The sequence below is a fragment of the Leptodactylus fuscus genome, chromosome 3 (assembly GCF_031893055.1).
Source record: "Leptodactylus fuscus isolate aLepFus1 chromosome 3, aLepFus1.hap2, whole genome shotgun sequence".
Classification (NCBI taxonomy): domain Eukaryota; kingdom Metazoa; phylum Chordata; class Amphibia; order Anura; family Leptodactylidae; genus Leptodactylus; species Leptodactylus fuscus.
Window position 1 is genome coordinate 33360955 of NC_134267.1, and position 18896 is coordinate 33379850.

The 18896-nt window shown below is 41.2% G+C and overlaps 1 protein-coding gene across 1 annotated transcript in view; it reads left to right on the top strand.

Annotated features, from left to right (window-relative positions):
* Positions 1-18896, top strand: part of MACROD2 (mono-ADP ribosylhydrolase 2) — a 1460592-nt gene that overhangs the window by 1389214 nt on the left and 52482 nt on the right. Inside the window, exons 12-15 of the mRNA XM_075267382.1 lie at positions 9018-9053; positions 10126-10164; positions 11773-11808; positions 16121-16195. Coding sequence (XP_075123483.1) covers positions 9018-9053; positions 10126-10164; positions 11773-11808; positions 16121-16195 — 186 coding nt within the window. The remainder of the gene's footprint in view (positions 1-9017; positions 9054-10125; positions 10165-11772; positions 11809-16120; positions 16196-18896) is intronic.

The window sequence follows — 18896 nt, forward strand, 5'->3', positions numbered from 1 at the left end:
CTGGCTCTTTTGTGCTTTTAGAATGATGAAATATCAGCGATAAGCGCATTAAAGCGGCGGCTGCATATTGAATTAATTGTCTGCCGCTCCGTCCATTGTAGTGTTTGAGAGCCTGTTGTTCTTTTGGACTCACATTGATTTTGGATTTGCTGGATTCTCGCTAATACAGTTGAAAGTGTTCATTCACTTTCACAGACGTGCTGCTGCCTATCAAACCAATGAGTCTTTTCACTTGGAAGTAATCTTTATAGGCTTCTGTACAGTAACGTAATGGACTGACAATGGAGATACCCTATAAAGTTATTTTATGTGTTATAGGAGACCTTTGGGCTTTGTTTGCTTTGTATTGTTATTGTGTTAGGCAGTAGAGATGACATACAAAAGGAGACTGTCTGTCTAAGAGAACGTGTCATCATGGGAATAATGTTCTGATCAAATCGTTTTATATTCTTAATACATTTTTTATGCTTTAGTGGACAAAAGAGTTAAACGAAATCTGTAATTTAAAGGGATTGTATCATTAGAATCCCTTTTTTAGCTAAGAATACGTCGGAATAGCCTTAAGAAAGGCTATTCTTCTCCTATCTTTATTATTCTGATCCGCTGTTCCTGAGAAATGTCTTCTTTTTTCCATATGCCCCCAGTGCTGTCTGAAAACTCTCCAGCGACGTCCCTGTCTTCTTCTGCCAGCTACCTCTTTGCCAGGTCATCGGCCGCACCTTCATCCAAGAGAGTCGACTGCACATATCCATTGGCCATTTTCCTGTGGACTCTTACACAAATGCCCATTCGGCCACAGGAAAATGGTCGACAGACATGCGCGGTCAGCTGAAGATGCAGTCGGTGACGCGGCGAAGAGGCAGCCGGCACAAGAAGACAGAGGCTTCACTGAAGAGTTTTTGGACAACATAGGAGATGCCCCTTGTGCTGTCTGAAAACTCATTTACATATGGAAGAAAGAAGAAATTTCTCATGAATGCCAGTGTGGATCAGAAAAAGAAAGGTAACAGAAGAATAGTCTTTTTTTTAAGGCTATTCGGATGTATTCTTCCCTTTAAAGGAAACATTTCAGCTTTTCTGGAGCAGCATAATCTAGAAACAGGAACAATCGGGGAAAAACATTAAGACCTCAAGAAGTCTTAATTAGGGTTGAGCGATCGGGATCGGACATGATCAGATTCCGATTGGTGATTGAGTAAATTTCATGATCGTGATCGGAATTCCGATCTCAATCTTTCACGGCGGGATCGAGGTCAGAGGTTATTTCCCACAATGCTTGGCTACTGGCCATTTATTGTGGGAAAAGCTATAGTATCAGATGAGCGAGTACTATTCGAAACTCCTGTTTCTAATAGCACGCACCCATAGGAATGAATGGAAGCGGCGGCACGCGGACTTTGCTGGCGGCCAGCCGCTTAACCCCCTGCGTGCCGGCTGTGTCCATTCATTCCTATGGATTTACCACAGCCTGCCACTCTTCTGCTTCGTCCTTGTTTTACCGTATACTCAACTCTGCTACATCTGAGATGTAGCAGAGCTGAGTATACAGTAAAGCAGGGATGAAGCGGAAGAGTAGATAATATCTATCTACTCGCGAACTTTGCTCAACTTACCTGCACAGAAGTGCTGCCGCTCCCCATTCTTCTTGCTCCTCTTCTATTAGAGATGCTGGGAGAAAGACAGGGCTTGTGGTTTAGAAGAGTGTGGGAGGGGAGACATGAGTGATGCACTCACATCTCCCCGCCCACACTCTCCTAAGCCACAACAAGCCCTGCCTACTCCCATCATCTCTAGCACTAGCCTAGGGAGGTGGGGGCACACACAGCACTCTGAAGGCATGTCAATGAGAGAGGACTGGACTGAGAAGAACTTAGAGCGGCAGCAGATCTGTGCAGGTAAGCGGACACCAGGGGGACTAAGTAGCCAGGGGATTTTTTTTTAATCACTACACAGCGTGGAGTCCAAAAATTGAAACAATTTTTGGACTACATGCTGTGTAGTGAATAGGATCGTTTTTAAAATCCGATCTTCGATTATTAAAAAACAATCCCATTGACGTGCATTGGGATCGGGTTCAAATGGAAAATGTTCAGAAATCGGATTTTAACATTAATTATTTAACGAGAGTAAGTGGGCTACGAAAGGGAAAATATAGTCTGGCAGGATGGTAAGAAGATGTCAGTGTACATGCAAAAGAAAGAGAATTGCCATAGAGGGATCAATTAGAGAAAGGGTAAAAGCGGGGAGATGCGGCAGATATTGGTATGCTGAGCCCCAGGTAAGGAATAATATACTGTAGAAAGATAAGGACTGCTGTACAGTAGTCAGCCATGGCAGCGGCATTTTTGCCTTGCAGCACTGAGGCCCTGGATTCTAATCCGACCAAAGGCAACCACTTATTTTCATTTAGCTAATCCGCCCAACACTTAGATGATAGGTTAGTTTGTAATATAACAGTATTCCAGGGTAAGGCTATGCTTATAAAAAAAAAAAAAAAGGACATTTCTATAGCTAGAAAGACATCCATTGAGATCCTGAGACCTTGATTAATGTATAAGGTTAGAAGTGATGCTGAGATCTTATACACTATATTTCTATATTTCCATATGGATGAGGGGTATTTATCAATGGCTTCCAATAAGAAATGATGGGAGGGTCTTAATACCTTTTATCCCAAGGCCTTTCACGCCAGAAAGAGATGCTCTTAAAGAGGACCTTTCATCAGATTGGGCACAGGCAGTTCTATATACTGATGAAAGGTCCTCTTTAATATGTTTTTGTGATGTGTCCAATCATCTTCAGGCACAAGTCACAGAAGATAAGATCCAGGGGGTTGAGGGACCTGTTGATCCATGATGCCTTGATGGAGATCTAGAGCTTCTCCCAAGAATGAGGAGCAAAAAGGGCAAGGTCACATTAGATATATAAAACCTGCATGGTCAGCAGTACATCAATTGAGGACCCTCATGTCGAAGACTCTTGAGGGGCAATATGTAGCACTGACGAACCAACTGCCACGAAACAGACTGATGCGATCCCTGAGTCATTCAACTTCTCCTTTGCCCTTAGGGTGGAATCAGCCAGTTTAGCAGAAGTACATAGGTTTATATGACAGATTCGTGGCCACCCAGAACCAGAGGGCAGGAGGAAAAGGATACAGACTTGTAAATAAGACCTAACTTATTATTCTACAACTACGCATAGGAGTCCAGTGGGTGACCCCAATCAGCTTGTATGTGGGCAGTGATTGACATCCTTTCCCGTATCAGATATCTGATTAGGACCGCCCATTGGACTCCTAAGCCCAGCATGAGCTGAGATCTAAATACAAAAAGTACAAGTTATGTTAGGTTTACACCTGCCCTTGGGTTTCCGTTCTTCAGAAACCCAATCTGCTTAAAAAGCAATTATCTACAGAAACGCGTGGACCCGACTATAATGGGGTCTACCAAATTTCCGCCTGCGGAATGGGGAACGGAACCCTCAAACGATCAGCGAGTGCAGACGTGAACCCAGCCTCATACTGAATCCTTTCCTTAAAAATCATACTTCGGTCTGCTCAACTCCTACTCTATAAGATTCCCACAACCCACAAAAAGCCATAAAGCAATTGTTCCATTTTAACTAAAGTTTATACATTGTATCGGCTTTGAAAAAAAAAAAACTTACTTGTATCAAAAACTCACATGCAAAAGCTGACCATGATTAGGTTATCCAAAATCCACGCTCTTTGTTAGTTAACCATGTACTGTACATCGACATTTCCCGTCGTCCACAATTACCATATCCAAAGGTCGGCTTTAATTAGCTAGAACAAAGTCTTCAGTTAATCCTTTGCTTTGTCTTTATAGTTCATCTGCTCCACAAATCGGGGGAAGTTACTATAGCAATAAACTGCTTAATGGGTTGAATAAAAGCAGAATCATTATTTAACAAAAAAAATAAAAAATAAAAATATCTCAAACACAAATCTGTCGAATACAGATTCCCCCTGATATGTTACATTCATTAAATTTTTCATAATCCTATTAATTTAGCCGCACAATTTCTCTTCGCTAACAAGACGCTTTCAAACAGGACGAAAATGAAATTTGTAATTTTTTTATTTTAATTTTTTTTTTTTTTTTTTTTATCGTAGAGCAGAGTAATCTGAAGAATGTTTAATGTGCAAATGACTAATAAAGGCCTAATAAAAAAAACGGAGTATCTATTTATTCAGACTATTTACCCTACATTGTTAAAAGAGGATAAAAGGCATAAAACAAATAAAATAACGCGCAGAACTAGAACGTCCCGGCGTTGCGAGAATTCCAAACTTTTGTTTTGAAAATGCTTCTGCTCCCCCTGCTGGAATAACTGGGGATGACGACGAGCGAATTCATTCTGCTTGTTGGTTATGTGGCGTAGTGACATTATCCGATGTTAACATGCCTAGCGTAATATACGAATCATGTTTCCCTTGCAAAAAAAAAGTAATGCGTTTTATTTCAACAGTAATCCTCGAAGTGGGGGGAGGGGGGAGGTCTTTAAAGGATAAAGAGTAATAAAAGGGGGAAAATCTCAGTGGTATGAAGCAACATATGTTTAATATTATATCAGTGTGGGTTTTTTTTTCTGAATTCTGGGAATGAATTTCCTTTTTGTCCCATTCAAGCCGTTCCATGAGCTCCGTTTAATAGATCTGTGTCAGTGTTCTGAATCAAGGCACAAAGGACGGCTGTATGATTACCGGAGCAGCATGTTGTACGGCTGAAGCAAGGATTATGTGTCTAGCAGAAAGCTCTGTGCTGGTTGGAGCACATATTGTGATGATCACTTCAATCACGAGGGTGCAGATAACAGAAGTATGATTGTCTTATGCACTGCAAACTCCCTCTGATGCCTCCAGAACACAGCCTGGAAGAATCGCCACCCGCCTGTTTTATGTGCCGCCGCCACCGCCGCTTGATAAATCGTTTCAATCTGGAAAAGAGCAGAAGGGGGAAATATGTATTAAAGGTGACGTCATTTGATTAATCGCCAGGCGTGTATCTTTCCATCGTATGGGAAATTTGCAGGACGAAAACAAAAATTCTCATCTAATGATTGTTTTTTTTTTTTTCTTTTACATTTAATTGTTGCACTTTTATAGTGAACAGGCAGCTGTTACTGGTGTAATAAAAAAAGAACAATAAAAGCACATGTGTAATTGGAAAATGTGTTGCCAAGGTCTGCAACCTGCATCTTATTATTTCCAGGATTCCACCGCGCCGCGACGGGATGGCTAGAGTTAACCAGTCGAGTTTTTTGTTTGAAGGTTGTTAACCCTTGCAGCTAGTTTACAGCTTTGGCATAACGATGTGGGTTTAATGGGCTATAGGTATGGGAATTAGGATCGGGATTGACTTTACACTTTATAAGACAAAAATGTATTTATTTATTTTTAATTATTTTTGTTTCTGCTCTACTTTTTGACTGCAGGATTCTACTTTATACGCTAAAGAAGGGTATCCGTATACTGTTTTTTGGGTACAAGAGATAAGACAAGTTATTTGGCACACAGGGTATTATTAATCCTGTTCCTGAGAGGATGCTACTTGGTGCTCAGTGAATCAACAGGAGATGGTTGTCCTAGTGGAGTAAAAATGGCTTTGCAAGTCTCCATATACATAGTACATAGTAGATGAGGTTGGATAAAGACATTAGTTCATCAAGTCCAACCTATCAATCCCTACAGTGTTGATCCAGGGGAAGGCAAAAAAACCCATATAGCTCATGCCAATTGCCCTATTTCATGGGAAAAAATGTCTTCCCGACTCCAATCTGGCAGCCAGTATAAAACCCTGGATCAATGTGTCCTAAATATCTACAGTCCATAACCTGTAATATTTTTCTCTTCAAGAAAGGCATCCAGGCCCTCTTTGAACTTGTTTAATGAATCCACCATCACCACTTCCTGGGGCAGAGAGTTCCAGAGCTTCGCTGTTCTTACTGTAAAGGCGCTCTCTCCTTAAGGAGTGATATTATCCCCAGAAACTAGCTCATCCTAGTCACAGATTCCGCCATTACAGCCACACATATATCACTCCCACTAGGATAAGTATAAGTACCTGGGTGTGCTCCTCAATCATAAACTAGACTGGGCTGATTACCTGGAGGCGCTGCACAGAAAGGGCCTCCTGCTCAGGAGGCTGAGGGCCTTCGGAGTCCAGGGGCCACTTCTTAGGGTCTTTTCCAACTCTATGGTTGCCTCATCTATCTTTTTCGATGTGGCCTGCTGGGGGAGCAGTATATCAACCAGGGACAGAAATAGACTTGACAGGCTGATCAGAAGGGCCAGCTCTGTCCTGGGGAGCCCCCTGGACCCAGTACAGGTGGTGGGTGACAGAAGGATATTGTCCGTGGTGAGCTCCATGTGGGAAAATAAATCCCACCCCATGTATGGGACCTTGATGGGACTTGGCAGCACTGTAAGTGACCTTCTGCTTCACCCCAAGTGTGAGAAGGAGCGCTATCGCAAGTCCTTCCTCCCAACCACGACCAGGCTGTATTATCTATATCAGTCCAAGCGAAAATTACTCCGTACAGAGAACTAATGATTATGACTATGAAGTCTTCCATCTTTCTTTCTTCTGTTCCTTAGCTGCTATGGGCTCCTCGTATATCTTCTCTTCCCAGCATAGGTGTGCCTACGTCTGTAATATATTACTGTATATTATCCTGTATCTGTATTACTATGCTGCTGTAACATACTGAAATTTCCCCACTGTAGGACTAGTAAAGGATTATCTTATCTTATCTTAATCTCTGCTATTCTTCTAGTTGCCTTGTCTCAGTCTCTTTTAGCATTTGGCAGAGGTACATGGAAGCACTGCAACTGCAACATGTTCATGTTGCATGGTTGTAGACATTTAAGGATTAAGGTTGACTCTAGGGGTTGTCTGACTCTAAAACCGTCTCTTCGATCCCTATCGACCCAGCGCAGATGTTCCAGGATCACCTATTGGTCCTTATTGATAAGATGCCACAAGTGCGCATGTCCCATCTAAAATAGTAGTAGATGATAAAATGAGAAACTGAAACTTTGGACCTCTCTTTGCAAGCTGAAATAAAAGGAGGTCCATGGTCAGTCAAGGAGCACAGAGCTGCCAATCTGTATAGAGCAGCTTGGTTCACATCTGTGCATGGATTTCCATTCGGGGAGTCCACGTAGGGACCCCTGAACGGAAACCTAATCTGCATAAAAAAGCGGTTACCTTAGGAGGCCCACAAACTTCATAGGGGTCCATGTGGTTTCTGCTCGGTTTCTGCATGAAAAATGCAGAAAGAAAAGGGCTTTTCTCTCTGCATTTTTCATGCGGAGAGGAACGTCAACCCTGAACACAGATGTTAAAATAGACCTGTGCCCTCCCATGTTTCAGGCAGTATACATCAAGATTTTTAAATAAAGTATGTTACATTTTGATCCAGAATCACATGCCATAGTAATTGAGAGAGTTTATATGAAAGATTATTGACCATGGAAATCACACTAGATATGCAGCCTTGCACACCCACAGTAATAGTAGATTAAATGCATTAACCTATGTGATCCCAGTGCCATCCATACCATTGTAGGACAATGCTATAGTTCTCTTTGAAAAGCTCAGCTATGAGTAAAACGCGTTGGAACAGAACAGTAGGAGTACTAGGAAATACAGAACTAGCCTTGTAAGTGTGGGATGTTCTCTTAACCTTAACATTAGGGTCAAACGCAACTGCAGACAAATAGCAGCAGGGCTGGGAGTGATAATAATGAAAGTTATATATTAATTGGGTTGTGTTCTAGTATATGCCATTCCCAGCTTGTCTCCAATTTGAACTGGTCATATTTTCTGTAAACCAGGCATGTGTGGTGCCAGTTGCATAACAAAAGTCTTGTGGGCTCCAGTGCAATCTTTTGTCCGGGGCCCCCTAACTCATCCCTACAGCGAATTACGGTTACGGGTGCTAAGGAGTTTAATCCACCTTAGTGTGGTTAGGGTAATCTGTGGGTCTCCTTGGTTTATGGGCCAGATGGAAGCTGCAATCTCAATACTGATACCAGTGCTTATGGCCCCCTAAGGCTCCTGGGCCTCGGTGCTACTGCATCCTCTGCACCCCCTCAAGTTACGCCCCGTGTCCCCGTTTCATTCGCTTGTGGCTGCATTTGGGTCTTCTGAGAACTACTTGCTCCGTCTTTCTCTCATTCACCTGCAACTTCAAACAAACCCCATTCTTGAGACAGTTGTGGGTCTCATAGGTACTTTCTACATCTATAGGGCATTTATGCCATATCCTCTGGACTGGTATCTGTGCTCAGATGGAAATGCCCCGATAATAAATTGTTCATAAAATTAGTTGAAGAATCAGACGTCTCCCGTGAGACTGCAGGAACTAGTTATTTTGATTAAGAAAATTCCATGACAAAAATAATTTGAGAGATCTCAAAATGTAACAGATAAACAGTAAGTGGCTCCATTTACAGCAATGAATATAATGATCTGTATCAGAAATTCTGTACAATTCTCATTAGTGTTTTCTGAAATCTGACAAGCATTGCAAACAAACCATGTAAAAAACTGTTACCATGGGACTAGTGTCTGTATCTTCTGTATTCATTATAATGTATCTGCTCGGAGAAAAACTGTCTGCACAAAACCTGTATGGCAGTGTAGACACCCCATATGGCTTTTTGGTATGGAACTGTATAGTATAAATGTGTATGTCCTACAAGAACTCTACCTCTGGCCAGATTCATATGCCAGGTACCTAGGCATGGCCGAATTTATCAAAATTTTTCTCTTTCTGGGGCAAAAGTGGTGCTTTTTTTGGTGCAATGACCCAGTGAATCGGTCTTAATACATTGCCCCGATATGCATATGGCGCCGCAATGGTTCTCCCCACTCATTTTGTAGACCTCTGTGTTACATTACTACATACAGTATTGTCTAGTCTTGGATTAACCATGTATTGTCTTCTATCAGGTGGTAATTGAAGCCTTTATTATTATTTTGCAGCTGCAGAAGACAAGAAAGAACTTTCTCAAGATGCAGGTAAGGCCTGTGTTCACACAGCGGAATCTGGTGCTGATCTTGAGGTGGATTCCACGGTGGAAAGCTCTGTTTCAGCTTTCTGCTGTGGGGAACTGGAGGGCAATCTTAATTAGGGTTGAGTGATCGGGATCGGAAAATATCAGATTCCGATTGGTGCTCGAGTAAATTTCACGATCGCGATCAGAATTCCGACCCTATCTTTTCCAGCGGGATCGAGGTCGGAAATTATTTCAAGATCGGCTCAACCCTCAAGTGACTTTTCCCATAGAGAAGCATTGACTAGGGTTGAGGATCGGGATCGGAAAAGATGGGATCTCGATCGGTGATGGAGCAAATTTCACTATCGCAATCGGGATCGGCTGGAAAATAATCGGAAATCAGATTTTGAAATCAATCCTGAAATCTCAAGATCGGCTCAACTCTAATTGTAATTCTTCATTTTCAACACCTAAATAGCCCTCATGCACACAAGAGTGAAACACGACTATGTGATGATGGCCTCTTTTACCGTCCACCCCACAGGTTTTTTTTCAGAACAATGAGAGTCTATGCGTGTATTCACACCTCCATTATTTGTAACATGCTTATTTGTGAATGATGTCCATCAAAAACTAAGCTGTCGAAATGGATTTGCATCTCAGTGATGGTTGTTGAAAACTGATCGGTGGGTTGGGTAAAAACCCATTCAGGGGATCTGCTTGGAGACCCCCCAAATAGAAACCAAATCCGCATAAAAAGTGTTTACCTAGGAAACCCTCGGACCTCATAGATTATAATGGGGTCTGCCGGTTTCCGCCCGAAAATGGTGAAATTCTCTCACCATTTTTTGTGTAGAGAGGAGAACAGAGTCCCAGAACGGAGAGACAACACTGGTGTGAACCCAGCCTAACACAAAAAATCTAATAATTGCTTGGTATTTACATGTAGGCAAATACATAATGGAAATCACTGCACAATCCCCAGTAATTGAATATAATCTGGAACTGACCAAAAATTGAGCTCCCCATGCTGTAGGTCCAGGTGCTTGTTGAAAAATAGCACTATTGATAATTCTGTTTTTTTTTTTCAACAGAAAATGCTGGAGATCTAAAAGAAACTACTATAGACTCAGGTAAGAGCCCAATGAAATAAATTAATACTTGATCGATTGATTTTCCTTAAAACGTAAGGATGACCGCTCACTGTAAAGGAATCTGTTAACTGTAAAATGGTTAAAAACCTAACCCTACTAACTTATTGGGGTGATTCTACAGTATACAGCGTTGGAGACCCATTTTTATGTAAGTCAAAGCCCAATGTCCCAATGCTGCTGGAGTTTAATAAATTAGTCTTCTGAAGATGAGCCTTGGACTCATCCTAAGTGACTCTCAGCGCATGCGCATTGTGCTGATGAAGCCAAAGGTATGGTCTACAGATTCTTCATTTCTTGCAGTAATATCTCCCTGGATGTAAGTTATGTGATTGATACATGTACTGCTTAAAGGGGTTGTCTGCTATGGGCAATCTTTTTTTTTGCTAGAAGGATCACACTGCTGAGATCACATGAGGGAACCTGGCATCACCACTGCATGGGAAATAAAACACAGTTCCCAATTAAATCTATAGGTTTTTCCAGTTGCGTAACTAAAGTCTTGTGGGCCTTGGTGCAATATTTTGTCCGGGGCCCCCTACTTCATCCCTACAGCAAATTCTTCATAGTGATGGTTACAGGTGCTAAGGAGTTTAATGCATCTTAGTGTGGTTAGGGTAATCTGTGAGTCTCCTGGGTTTATGGGCCAGATGGAAGCTGCAATCTCAATACTGATGCCAGTGCTTATGGACCCCCTAAGGCTCCTAGGCCCCGGTGTGACTTCACTCTCTGCACCCCTTCAAATTACACCCTTGGGTTGTCCTGTACTATAATTTTGGGTTCTCCAAGATGAGTGAAAGATCCTCTTTGAAGCCACTATCTGTGCGGTCTAATAGGTCTGGAGGACCTAATATATCCATTATTTATATGAATAGACAATTTATTTCAACAGGCATCATGTAATGCAGCAGCTCTCCTGTGGGGGAGCTACAGTGTAATTAAACACTTTCCACTGCGTTCCATTGCACATTACAGTGACATATCCAACAGTGACACATCCTAGATCAACTCAATTTTTTGGGAAATTTTCTAGGAAAATCTAAAAAGATATGCAAAGTCCCCTTTAACTTTGGTATCAGTCGATCAATGATCAGGGGCGTAAATTAAGGGGGTGCAGTTGCACCGCAGCCCGGGAGCCTTAGGGGGCCCATAAGTACTGGCATCAGTATTGAGATTGCAGCTTCCATCTGGCCCATAAGCCAAGGAGACCTGCAGATTATCCTAACCACACTAAGGTGGATTAAACTCCTTAGCACCCGTAACCATCACTATCAAGAATCCACTGTAGGGATGAGGTAGGGGGCCCAGACAAAAGATTGCACCGGGGCCCACAAGACTTTAGTTACGCCACTGTCCATGGTGCCTTTATTACTTTATTATGATCAGTATTAAGTAATAAAGGTAAGAAGCTGAAATGCGTTACTGTAGGTGGCCTACTAATAGTTTTTGAAGTCCAAGTCTAAAAATATAAGGCTATGACTTACACCTATTCTGCACTGGTGAAGCATAAAAATAGTTGAACAAAAAGAAAATGTTTTTGCAGTAACCTGGTTATGACATAGGCTTCTTTTATCTGCTTTATGACCACAGATACACAAGAAATGAAAGAGTCCGGTCCAGATTCAGGTCAGTAACAACATTTCCATTTAATATACTGTATGTATAAATAGATGTTCTGTCACTTGCCTTTATGCCTCATGTTACATGTTTCAGCCTTGAAAGTTTATCTTGAAAATCATTATCAAGTGTTGTTATTGTTGTCTGTATATGATGTGTTGGATTATTTTAGGCTATTCTTCCATGAAATGTACCGGATAGCACTGTCTAGACAAGGGACACATATAATGGAAGATGGGCATTTTAATTGTTGATATTCTAATTTATTGAGATGCGCTAGTATAGTCTGCTAGAGATGAGCGAGTAGTACTCGATCGAGTAGGTATTCGAAATACTCGTACTCGATCGAGTACCACTCGCTATTCGAATGTAAAAGTTTGATGCAGAACCAGCATCGATTGGCCGAATGCTATACAGTCAACGCTGGTTCTTCTCCTACCTTTAGAACTCTTCTCTGTGCAGCTTCCCCGCGGCGTCTTCCGGCTCTGAATTCACTCTGCCAGGCATCGGGCCTGGGCAGAGCCGACTGCGCATGTCTGCTTGTAGTGCGGGCATGCGCAGTCGGCCCTGCCCAGGCCAGATGCCAGGCAAAGTGAATTCAGAGCCGGAAGACGCCGCGGGGACGCTGCACAGAGAAGACTTCTCGGAGGATCCAGCCCGACCCTCACTCGTGGACTTGGTAAGTGTAATTTGATCGAACGTTGCCTACCCCTGAAACGAGCATTTTCCCCGCATAGACTATAATAGGGTTCGATATTCGATTCGAGTAGTCGAATATTGAGGGGCTACTTGAAACGAATATCAAACCTTGAACATTTTACTGTTCGCTCATCTCTATAGTCTGCACAAGTATCTGCGTTTTCCCCTTCAGTAGAAAAAGAAAAAGTATTCTGTCTTAAGGACTCCATCCACTGAATAAGTGCCTAAGGGAACTTTTGACGTATGAGATTTTGAGACCTACATGCTGACAATAAAGAAAACAATGTATAACAGAACTCATTTTAGTATTTGGACACTAATTTTTAGGATAAATTCAGGAGAGAGAATGGGGCTACCATTACAAAGTATACATAAGCCAAAATAATTCTCTTTGTACAATACACGTCCTTCCCGTGTCGCTCGAGTCCTGGATGCCCCTTGTCCAAGGTCATTGGTCACTGGTCACTGCAGGTCATTATGAAGCTATGGGATAGTTAAGACTGGAGATCAGGAAAAACAAACTAAAAAAAGTCATCCCTAGGTGGAAGACAAACAAGTAGTAGAAGTCTAAAACTTGACTGAATTGTATATAAGTATATTGGAATCCACGCGAGATGGTGGCAGTGAAGAGATGATGTACGGTGGGAGCACTACCTAAAGATTATATTATAAAGGACTACAGTAAAGAAATCTAACAACTGGCAGAGGACATTGGCCGATGGGCAAGTTTGCTGTTCTTTCTTTCGAAGGAAGATTTGACGTTTGCCTGGAGGATCTGGAATTAATGGAAAACAGACATCAAGAAACCAAGTTGGCTGTCAAAAAAAAGGCTTTGAAACATAATACCTAAATAAAGTAGTGTAGACTTGTATTGTGTCTGCGTCTGACAGCCTCTGGTGTTTTACTATACACAATTTAGGAGAGCTTTGTTTAAGATGTAGGTCAAGTGTCTACAGAATACTAAGATCTAACGCAGAAATTAAAGTTAGTGATGAGAAAAAGTAAATTATGTAAAATAAACTAAATCTGCAACCACTGTTGGGTCTATAGTATGGTAATACATGTCAGTGTCATCAGCCCTTATGACAAGAATGATACAGCCTGCAGCACTATTAGTGCCATCGAATATACCGGAACCCTAAGAGCTCGGGTACAAATCACCCTTATCCGAGCTGTCGCAACTCCATTAAAAGCTAAAGTGAAACTTTATTTTTATTCTGCAACTCTTCACATGTTAGAAACATATTTACTGATCAGCCATAACATTAAGATCACTGGCAGGTCAAGACAATGCAAAATAAACAGTAATTGAAATTGACATATTCAAAAGCTGGATAAATGGGAAAGTGTCTGAGTATCTGACCAATTTTGGTCAGAGAAACAGGTGTTATGGGGTGCTATACGAGTGTAGTGATAAGGCACCATGAATTGGAGACATCTATATCTATCACAAGGCTTATAGTTGCCTATGTAAAGCAAAGCTTAGCTCGCCTGGGTCGATCCCACAGAAAAGCTATAATGATACAAACCACTGGGGGAAAAAAAAAGAATCAAAGCATTCAACGTATCACAGCTGTAGTTGTCAAAGTATACATGCTGACTCTTGGTGATCACAATGGCCATGTGAACATCAGAACTGAACCTTGGTGATGACCTGGTCTGATAAATCACATAATAGAAATGAGCGAACACTATTCGAAACAGCCATTTCGAATAGCACGCTCCCATAGAAATGAATGGACGTAGCCGGCACGCGGGGAGTTAAGCGGCCGGCTGCCGGTAAAGCATTCATTCATTCCATTCATTTCTATGGGAGCGTGCTATTCGAAACGTCTGTTTCGAATAGTGTTCGCTTATCTCTAATACATAACCAAATGATGACACCAAGATGTACTTTACCATTTAGCCAAACATGGCTGCAGACCAAGTAAACCCCTTCATAGAGGTCACAACCTCTTTCGGGAATAAGTTCCAATCAATGGATATAGAATGGGAATTATACTAAAGTCGGGAGTGAGAGAATCTGAGAAGGGAGTCGAGAATATGAGTGGGTTATTAAATAAAGGTTCAGCATGGTGTTAAAGAACTTTAAAGGGGTTGGGTTAAGCAACTGATTTTGCTGAGATGTCCAAATGTACCATTACATGGTGGCAATTAAAGATACTCGGTCACCAGCATGCAGGATGTCAACCCAGCCCCGTAGATACATAGGTTAGGTTCTCCTAAATCAAACAATGCTTCCTCCATTGCAAAACTATTGCAGCTGAGAGATTTGGAGTAACAAAGGTTGTTCCTTACATCTTTGGAGAAAAACCACTTCAAAGAACTCATTGGCATATTTACAAAAACAACAACGGAGGCAGTGATTCCGAAGAGGGAAAAAAGTTTAGTTTAGGTGGCCATATCTTAGCCTGGGTTGACATTTATGTTGGGTTCTGGTGATAGACTCCCTTTAAGATAAATGGCCATCCCATTTTGTGTCCTACAGAGTATTCATAAAGTCCAAAGTAGACTTTGCAAACCAAGGACATACAAATTTGATAGAGAATTTTCCCTTTATACTTAAAGGGGTTGTCTCATCACAAGGATCCTATGCTGCTTGTTAATGTGGATTTAAGACTTTTCCTAAATACACTGCTTCAGCAAAACTGCATTATTGACACTGTGTTTCTATGGCCCTTGGGATTATCTGCTCATTTCCCAAGTGAGGTAGCTGTCTGCTCTCAGGGGGGAGGGAGGGGCTAAGTGCACGGGAGCGAGCCTGTGTATCTAGCTGTTCCATGTGACCTAGCTTCCTGCTCTCAGATAAAGGAGGGGGGAAAAGAGTGCTGCTTTCTTATATAAAACAGTCTAAATCCTAGTGAGCTAAAGGACCTGGTCCCTCTGCTTACTAGGATGTAGCTTTCTTATATAGAGCAGGCTAAAAGCTAGTGGATAGAAGGACCTGGTCCCTTAGCCCACTAGGATTTAGCCGACTCTATATAGAACAAGCTAAATCCAAGTTTTATGGGACCTTTGATGACATCACAGGCCCTTCAGTCGTCCCACAGGATCACGCTATGTGGTGGGCGGAGCTACACTCTGATTTGGGGGCAGAGCTAAACTGGAGGTAGCCGGTAGTGTGGCTTTGCATATGAAACCCCGCCCACCAATTGACGTAAAAAACCAGGAAGAAAGAAGTCTTTGTAGCAGCGAAGACTGGTGAGCAAGGGACACGGGAATACCCCTTTAAAACTTGATATATTCATTTCTTAGTAAATCTTCTAATATCTTAATGGGGGTTCTACAATATTTGCCAACATCCTTTAATAAAATAAATTCTAATAATACCAAGTATTTTAGTAAAATTTAGCTCATAGACACAACAAACTGTATTCCCATGGGTTTTATACTTGGCATATCTATAGTGCTATAATACTTGTCAAGATTTTAGTTCAGAAATAGATAAGTTTTTTTTACACAAAGAATTAAAACGCTATTGAATTATGATCTTAAGAATTGAAAAAGTGCTGGTAACTTCAGTATTGATCTAACCCGCAAGTAATACTGAATTGATCGGCTCTACTTGAATTAAATTAGGAATTTATGACTTTAACATCCAGTGTTTGTGTTTATTTTTTAGACAATGAATCTTGTGCACAGACAGACAATGCTGAAGAATTTAAAGCAGAATTCACCAGTGGCAACGTAGATTCAGGTCAGTAGATTTGTGTGTCCACTTAATAGAAAATACAGATACATTCTTTCTTACTTTTCTGCTTGGCTAAACACATAGTATCACTATCAGATGTGTGATGCAAAAGCAGCTTTGAGAAAAAAATATGATATTCTGTCAGGAGTTGTCTGTTGGGACAACCTATGTGTCCACCTAATGCTTGTAATGTGCGTTGTGATATGCCAAGGGTTTTGCTACCATGTTGCAATAATGTGTTTAATATAGATGAGTGAACTGGTAACTTTGCTACAAATTTTCCAAAATTTTTGGCTTTGACCGAAACATTTTAGAGTTCATCACCCATGAATCAGACACTAAACTATAATAATCATGGGTGTCCCAGTGGTCAATCGAGAAAGGTGGAAAGGTAATGAATGTTTGTTATGGGCTAACCCACTAAAGTAAATTATTGGTGAATGTTAAGAGTAGGGATTCTACTAACACTTAGGAATAGCCTTAAGAAAGGCTATTCTTCTCCTACCTTTAGAAGTCTTCTCCGCACCGCCGTTCGGTAGATATTCCCGGTTTTCTTCATTATGTAAATGAGTTTTCTTGCAGCACTGGGGTCATCCCCTATGCTGCTTGTAAACTCTCCAGCCCCATCTCATCTTCGTCTGGCACGCCTCTCCTCTTCAGGAACTAAATCCCAGGCATGCGCAGCCGACTACGCATGTCTGCATCCACTTTCTTGTATATGCTCGTGTAAGCGGCCACAAGAAAATGGCCGATGGCAGAGTGGACTGTGCATGCCTGGGATTTAGATCCCAAAGAGAAGAGCCAAGCCCGAAGAAGATCAGGTGATGCTGGAGAGTTTTCAAGCAGTACTGGGGACACCCCCAATGCTGCGAGAAAACTCTTTTACATAACTAAGAAAAATGGGAATATCTACCGAACGTTGGTGCGGAAAAGACTTCAAAAGGTAGTAGAATAGCCTTTCTTAAGGCTATTCCTACGTGTTAGTAGTAATTTTATGGGATTCTAATGATAGATTCCCTTTAAAGGAGTTATCCGTGATCTGAAGTTAGTTGATACTGATGAGCTTTCCATGGGGTAAATCATCAATATCAGATCAGTTGGGGTTCCACATCCAGACCCTATCCCGATCATCTGTATTACCCACCAAAAGCCATATGGCTAGGTATGCGGCTGCTATAGTGTACAGAGCTACATACACTGTCCAGTCCTTAAAGTGTAGCAGTGGTGCCTGGAATTGCCCTTGACTAGGAGAAGGCTGCTTCTGGCAGTATACATAGTCTTTGGCTTCCAGTATCCTAAACAGATAGATCGGAATGGGGTCCAAACCCTTATCAGTCTGATATTGTTGACTAATCCTGTGGATAAGTCATCATTACCAACTACCTCAAAATCCCCCAACACCCTTCAGAGTTAAATATGAGAAGACAATTTATACTATTTTTTATTTGAAGTAAAATATCCTGGATGAAACTAATGTATAAAATGGAGTGTCACCTATTTCCTCTTAGCTCTGTTCTTCTTTTCTGTTCTTTGTGTATTTTTTTTAATAAACCAATGAGAATTAGTTTTGTCCAAGAAATTACTTTAGTGAAGAAATGTATTCTGTACCCATTGATGTGAGTAAATAGTGATTAAATTGATTTTTGGGGCCAAGAAGAAGAATGTTGATTGAATCCATGTATAAATATATAAAGAGAATTGGTGTTTAGAACCTGAGAAGAATAATAGTTGACGGTTTAGACTTTCTGTGACAAAACAATGTGACTATTAACTCCAAAGAATGACAAGCTTTTGTACAAGGAAAATCAAAGTCTCTAATATTAATCCAACTACATAATGTATCAGTATCGATCTCAGCCCTCCCTGTAATGTAAGCAAAGCCACAGCTAAGCATTCTTACAGAAAATCCCGACTTGTCTACCGCTGCCAATTTGTTGATTAAAGCATTAGCAGATTGATTCCAGATATCACAAAATGATAGCTGTTTTCTGTTCGGATAAACCTTGTATTTTTTTGGAAAACTAAATAACTTGTCTGGAAAAAAAAATCACATTCAAGAGAAAAAGGTATTTTTCGCTAAAATAAAAACTCAAAATAAAAATTCTAAAACCAACCAAAATGGAAATGTTTAGTTATATCCTACTAACATTATAAATGTGAAAGTTTGTGTGTTTGTTACTTGATCACGCAAAAATGGCTGAACGGATCTGGATGAAATTTGCACATAGATAGTTTGTAACCTTGATTAACACATAGGCGACTTTTTATCCCAGTAAATAACATGGCTTCATGACTGTTATGAATTTATGTTCATATACTATGTTACACTGCTCTTGCTGCAAGGACTATCAGTTAATTGCACTTTGCTGATAAAGCCAGGTCTGTTATCTCTCGATGTAAATACAAAGCTTGAGTCCATCTTGTACAAGCATTTGCATAGCATTTGATCTGCTCCAGGTGTCTGCTATCTACTCAATCCTGCTCAAATCTTTCGCTAGGTGCTAGTGTTTGAGTACAAGACTCCGTCTCTCATTCTGCTTAAAGTCTTCTGAAATTTGTCAGTCTTAATTATAGTGTATGGGGGTCTGAAGGTTTGCCAAGTGGACCCGAAGTACAGAAACTCAAACACCTGTGTAAATCTACCATCAGACAATACCCCTGCTACAATCCACATTGAAACATGTTCTGGACACTCCATAATGTAGAC